Source organism: Notothenia rossii (assembly GCF_949606895.1).
Source record: "Notothenia rossii genome assembly, chromosome: 2".
Taxonomy (NCBI): domain Eukaryota; kingdom Metazoa; phylum Chordata; class Actinopteri; order Perciformes; family Nototheniidae; genus Notothenia; species Notothenia rossii.
In genome coordinates this window covers 32,721,973-32,728,845 of record NC_136904.1, presented here as the reverse complement: position 1 = coordinate 32,728,845, position 6,873 = coordinate 32,721,973, and the positions used below count along the sequence as shown (strand labels likewise).

Below are 6,873 nucleotides of genomic sequence, written 5' to 3'. Positions count from 1 at the left end.
CCAAACGCCCCTCACACAAACACACACACACACGTGTGCGCGCACACACACAAAACGAGGCCACGCTTTATTAAATCGTGCGCACGCTTTAGTTATTAAATCGTGCGCACGCTTTAGTAACTCGTGCGCACGCTTTAGTAACTCGTGGCCACGCTTTAGTAACTCGTGCGCACGCTTTAGTAACTCGTGCGCACGCTTTAGTAACTCGTGCGCACGCTTTAGTAAAACGTGGCCACGTTTTATTTATTTTTCTCTCTATGAACCCTCCAGGGCTCCGTACTATGGTCATGAGTTGAACCGCTCCTCCTTCGCGTTGAAAGGAGCCAGTTGAGGTGGTTCGGGCACCTAGTAAGGATGCCACCTGGGCTCCTCCCTAGGGAGGTGTTCCAGGCACGTCCAGCTGGGCGGAGATGATGTGAGACCGAGGGGTAGACCTAGGACCAGGTGGAGGGATTGTATCTCTTCCCTCGCCTCGGAGCGCCTTGGGATCCCCCAGTCAGAGCTGGTTGATGTAGCCAGGGAAAAGAACGTTTGGGGCTCTCTGCTGGAACTGCTACCTCCGTGACCCGACCACGGATAAGCGGGAGAAGATGGATGGATGATTCTTCAAATGTAGTTTAATGCAAATACTGGCATTAAAGCACTATACTGTAATTTAACAAAGGTAAAACACTTAATGCATGGCTTTTAAGTCACTGTTTCGTCCAGTAAAATATTTGACTTCTTGTTGAACCACTGGTTGTATTCAAAAACATGAAAATATTTACATGCACATATTTGCATAGACAACCAACAAAAAAAGTTTTGTGTGTAAACATTGAACTCTGTCACTCTTTAACTGGATTAATCATTGATTGATCAAGGCTGTGCTGGTTTGAAGGAATCATCCACGTCTGCTGGCATGATTGTCAGAGCGAGTGCACCTGTAAGAAGAGCAAGTTAATCTCTAACTGGTCCATTCAGAGGTCACAAACGTGTTGTACTCAACACAAAAGGAGAGTGTTCTTGTTCATGATGTGTTGTTGGCTATTGGGTTAATGAAAAAACGTACCTTTTGACTCGCCTACTTTTTATCCGGTGATTCAAGAAAATCCAGTCATTGTTGGGCAATCACCACCCCAATACGAGAACTTCTGTATTGTGAGCCTCTGTATCACATTATCGAGCACATTGGTGGTGAAACAAGACTCCGGGGTGTGTGTGACCAGATGATTAAAAGATCATAAATATATCTAATAGGCACATTTGTGAAAATATAATTGGATTTACCTGTTGGCCTTTTACCCCCTTTCCCTTCCATTAGGGATAATGGTTTTTCAAAGATGCAGTCAGACCAACAATGGGCTTTCTGTCCGAAATGAAGTCCCCTTACTGATTAGCATGAAGCAATTCTGAAGAAGTGGGGATGTAGCACTGTACCAGCAAATGCAATTCATTTGAAAACAAAGATTTCAATAAATTCTCAAATCCACCCAAGTGCACATTCATTGGTAGGATACTTTGAATGCTTTCATTTTTGTACAACAAATGTATGTCTTGATCAATGTAAAAAAAAGTATAATTGCCACTTCAAGGTCTAAAACTATTCACATGAGATTATAAACTGAAGTATGTTTTGTGCAGTGCTTTTCACAGGTGTTACTCAAGCAAGAGCAGGCCTATTGGATGACTCAGAGTGTCACCTGAAACAAACGCCGCACCCTACCCACACAAGTCCATGCATTGTTTAAACAGTCTTGACACCTTTACAAAGCCTCCATGGCGTCAAAAAAAAAAGGTCTTTCTGAACAAGGTCGCTTGAAAACTCAGCATTCAGTTTTGGCCTTTTTTTCCATTTGCTGTGTTTGATATTCAAAAGGGATACTTTAAGGAATCCTTTGAACATTTATGCAGCATGGTAACCAAAGTTCACTTCCACAAAACCGGTCTTTCAGTTTGACAGCAGACTTTTTCCCCTTCTTCCTCTTCAGTGTGTAGACACACACACACACACACACACACACACACACACACACACACACACACACACACACACACACACACACACACACACACACACACACACAATCTATGTCCAAATCTAATACAGCCTATTGTTACAAGATACCAATTGGAGAACAAGAAGGTAGCATTAATGTAGACTGAGAGACAAAACCCAGTCCTCTCCATAAGTTGATACTTGATACTGATGATACTTTTTTATTTATTTTTATTCTTCCTGCATGTTGTGTGTTTGTTTTTCTCAGGTTGCTTCAGTAAAGGTCATTTTTACATGGGATTTTACATTAACATTGACTTCAAGATGTTGACTTCTTTAGGCAAGGTCAGTGTCGTCAGCTTCAAATAATATGGCAGGTAAGTAAGGAACTCTTGGTTTCAGTTGAGAGGAGGTGTTCCTAAAGCCTCTTGTGGTTACAGGCATTACAAGCTTAGAGGGAAAACAACACTAGCGGACCATATGGGTGGAGCAAATAAAGGTGTGGCTATACCTGCAGGTAAAAGAGGTCGGAGTGCCATGGTTACATGATAGACCCAGGGGCTGGCTAGACAACTGGAGTTTCTCCCTCAGTTACAGAGATGGCAGGATCCGGACTTAATGTTTGGAGATCTGATTTGTATGTCCTTTACCGCTCCTGTTTGTCGTAACAGGTATGAGTTACACTTACCTGTAACTAAAAGCCTCAAAAAGTCAAGCCATGAATTTTTCAGCGTGATGTTTCTTCTATTACTAATCTAAAAAAGGACGGCGGGGGTATCATCATGCTGGAGAATGGCTTTGCTGACAGAAAACCGAGGTATGTCAGCTTTTCAAACAGTTTTTTCTTTATTCACGAAGTGGTTCTACCAAGAAGAGGAAGCAGAACAGAGGAAGGAAGGCACTCTTTATGTTCAGATAAATGTCAGAGTAAAATATATTTATGGAAATATATAAAGGTAGGGCATTTCATCTGTAAAACGTTCTTTCAATCATTCTACAGAAAAGGTGGAATCTGGGTGATACAAATCTGCTGAAATATATTCCTTCTAAACAAATCTAAAACCTGTTAAATAGCAACAACTAACTCTTAACTTGATGAATCCACAAGTAGAGCTTAAAGTATTTGTATTATTTGTATTATTTTTATACATTATACAAAGCTTATTTATATCGTCACTGGTGTTACGTGTTACCAGGAAGAAGAGTAACACCAGTGACAATTTGGAGAAAACACTACAATTTTAACAAAATTGCTGCCATGTGTCAGACCAAATATGGCTTCAGTCATTATCAAAATCGTTTAACTCTTCAATACAATACATTTTCCCATTCAAATGTTCACCCCCAGGGCTATGAAAGAACTTGTGTTGTAGCTGCTTTATAATGAACCTTTTTAAGACTAGCATTTGATCATGTACAAAATCGTATATATATTGTTACATTTAAAACACTGATAATACATTGTCTGCTAGTGCCAAGAGATTTGACTTAACCAATAGTGGGACTACCACAGACATACAGCTTTTTTTTTAAATTAAAAGTCCTGCATTCAAAAGTGAAAGAAAAGTGTTAGCATTAAAGGGGACATAGAATGCTAATATTCTTATAGTATCTGTATAGTTGTGTTTTATATTTTTTACTATCCATTGTTAACATGCCTTAATGTTCGAAAACCAGCCAGTTACAATGCACCTTAAAGGATTATAGACTTGTTTTAAAAAAATAGCATGTTGCTATAGCACATTATATGACTGAAGCATAACGCAAGTTTATATGTCGGCACAACGCAGCATGTAAAAAGTAATATAATGATGAGTGACAATATAATCTTTAGGTGGTGCTGTCTGTACCTTTGACCTCACACACCCACACACACGCACACACACACACACACACACACACACACACACACACACACACACACACACACACACACACACACACACACACACACACACACACACACACACACACACACACACAAACACACACCTACATTTACATATAAATCAATACCGGTTCATACTAATGAGTGTGCATGTGTAGGAGTAACAATATATTATAATTTACCAGTGGATTTAGACTATATTTTTAATAAAGTAAATGGTAACTGTCTTTGAGTAAATTAACTTCATTTCCCTGCTCCTTGTCTCATGTCTCTGCTCTCAGCCAGGTTATGGTGCTGCTGGGAAAGTGGAGAAGGGGTTTTTCACGGCGCCACTGCCTCTTTTTCGTCCTTGTGCTCACAGCAGTTTTGTTTTTCTACTGCACAGACATAAAAAAAATGACGACTGGCTGGAACACAGCAAAATGGTGGATTCCATTTAAAGATAACAGACAAAACGTGGGCTCTCTCAAAAATGGCTCACTACCGTCTGAACTGACTGGATTCCAAACTCAGTCAGGCTTGACTGTCCTTCTTCAAACTGAAAATATCACAGCAACCAACATGACCAACAGGACTGCCACAAATACAAAAGCTTCAGCGGTGACTCAGCAGTTGGCACAAACTATACCACCATCACCAGTTCCATATAAATCTCCGGGCCTGTACTTAGTGGAATACCCATATAAGTACAGCTTCATCATAAACGAGCCAAAGACATGTGAACAGCAGAAGCCCTTCCTGGTTCTGATGGTTCCCGTGGCGCTCCACAACAGGGCGCATCGGGACATCATCCGCAGCACTTGGGGAGGTGAAAGTCTGGTACTGGGCAAAGTGGTGAAGCTGTTCTTCCTGCTGGGGCTGCCAACCGGAGAGGGAGTTCAGCAGCTCCAGGATCAGCTGCTACAGGAGAGCCGAGAGCACCACGACCTGCTGCAGAGCGACTTCCTGGACTGCTACAAGAACCTGACCATCAAGACCATGGTGATGCTGGAGTGGCTGGACTCCCACTGCTCCATCATATCATACGCCATGAAGATTGACTCTGACATGTTCCTGAATGTGCCAAGACTCGTTCATATGTTGTCAAGTGCTCCAAAGACAAACTACATGACCGGACTAGTGGCGAAGGGAGCAACAGTTCTAAGAGATCCACGATCCAAGTGGTTCGTTCCTGTGGAGCTTTACTCTTTGCCAAAATACCCACGTTACGCTTTGGGTCTGGGCTACGTTTTGTCTATTGACCTCCCTAAAAAGCTTATTTTGGCATCCAGACATGTGAAAGCTATTTACATTGAAGACGTGTATTTGGGGTTGTGTATGCAGTACTTGGGCATCCCCCCAGCGAATCCCCCAAACTGGGGATATTTCCAAGTGTTTCCTGTGTGGTACAGTCGCTGTGCTTACTCCAGGCTGATAGCCACTACCACACATGATGACACTAATCGTGTGAGGGATTGGAAAGACTTTAAAAAACCAGGTCCATACTGCTGAAATGTTGAAAGAAAAGACATGACATTTATTTTAATAATTATGGGTAATGATTGCCATTCTATGTCCAGTATAACAAAATACTGGAGGAAAAACATCTAAATGGGTTAACCCTTAGATGCACAAGTGGGTCTTTTTTGACCCGATGAGGTGGTTTTCTTAGAGTATCTTTGTAATTACATTTTTTTATCATTTAATATTCCAGCTATTCCTCAAAAAACATGATTTGGAGATCATGCCATTCACATTTTTTATTTAAATGTTATACATTTTAAGAAATTGTAGTTTTTGTATTACTACCCCAAGCTTCCATAAGTGGGTCATAAATGACCCGCATGCATTTTCTATGGAATTTCGTTTTTTTTTCAAAATGTTATTTTATTTTATAAAATTATAAATAGTGACAAATTAAATATAAAATATTTCTAGTGTGAACCAAAATATAATACTAAATATTATACAAGTGATCTTTGTTAAACAAAATGACAAAAATGGCATAAAAACACATATTATTCTAATACGGGTCCTTTTTGACCCACTTATGGAAGAGTGTAGGGTCCAGTCACTCTTGCATCTAAGGGTTAAACATGTACACAACACGTATACATTTACATTTTTTAAATCAATCCCATGATTTAAGAGAAAGAAAGAGAAAGTGGCACTAAGGCAAGTCATGAAGGACGACATACCTCTCCGCCCTCAATTGCAGGGCAGCTGAATGAAGATGAAGGAAATAGACGTATGTTTGCTTAAAGCATAGTAATCTGATATGTGATAGGTAGTTTGCTTGAAGAAATAAAGTTTGTTAGGCGTTTGGTTGTCACCACAAACACGTTACAGCCTTGAATACATACTGTAACATTGGTAGAGCCACATCAAGGCTCTGTGCCATCTGTTGTTTTTGTATAAACCCTGAGAAATGCTCCCCAGCACAAGACATGTTGGGACATGTGACAGCATTTAGTAATACCCTGCAATGTATGGGCTCAGAACAGTCTCATAATACACACATGCACACAGAAGGAATCACACTTGTATTTCATGATCCGCAAAAGGATTCACACTTGTATTTCCGAATCCACACTTGTGTTTTTCAATGCACACACAAATGTGTTCCGCTTCACATGTAGCCTAAATAAAATCCAAATACAGAAAAAAGTTTTATGGATGTATTTTTGATCCTCACATATTTGTTTTCCGTTTAAAACCTCTGAACCTGCAAACACAAACCACTTTCTGTGCATGGATCGCTGTGCATTCGTGTGTGGGTTTTTTGAGACTCCCCTGACGGTCAGCCGATTCGTACTTGTAATTTTTTCTATCTATAGCCAATCAGATGTCTCCTCAATTCTAAGCCAATCACATGAGCGCGCCCCCAGGGTAGATTTCTTGCGTTCATGACGTATTCATTCTAGCTTGTGTAGCGTGTATACAAGATCATCCTGCTGACTCCCATTCATCGGCTCTACAACACTGTCGATTGTTCTTTTTTAACATTCAAACATAAAAAATAACAATC

General features: G+C 40.4%; 1 protein-coding gene across 1 annotated transcript; it reads left to right on the top strand.

Moving 5' to 3' along the window:
* Positions 1 to 2,306: 2,306 nt before the first annotated feature.
* LOC307029069 (beta-1,3-galactosyltransferase 1) lies at positions 2,307 to 6,525 on the top strand. Its single transcript, XM_079664655.1, has 2 exons — positions 2,307 to 2,795; positions 4,148 to 6,525. The coding sequence occupies exons 1-2, from the start codon at positions 2,761 to 2,763 to the stop codon at positions 5,355 to 5,357; spliced, it is 1,245 nt and encodes a 414-aa protein (XP_079520781.1). The 5' UTR covers positions 2,307 to 2,760; the 3' UTR covers positions 5,358 to 6,525.
* The last annotated feature ends 348 nt before the right edge of the window (positions 6,526 to 6,873 follow it).

Bases quoted from the DNA above. Each gene is read 5' to 3' on its own strand.
- LOC307029069 (XM_079664655.1), top strand. From the start codon at position 2,761: ATGCTGGAGAATGGCTTTGCTGACAGAAAACCGAG. The intron at 2,796-4,147 runs GTATGTCAGCTT...CTCTGCTCTCAG, and splicing joins TTTGCTGACAGAAAACCGAG to CCAGGTTATGGTGCTGCTGG.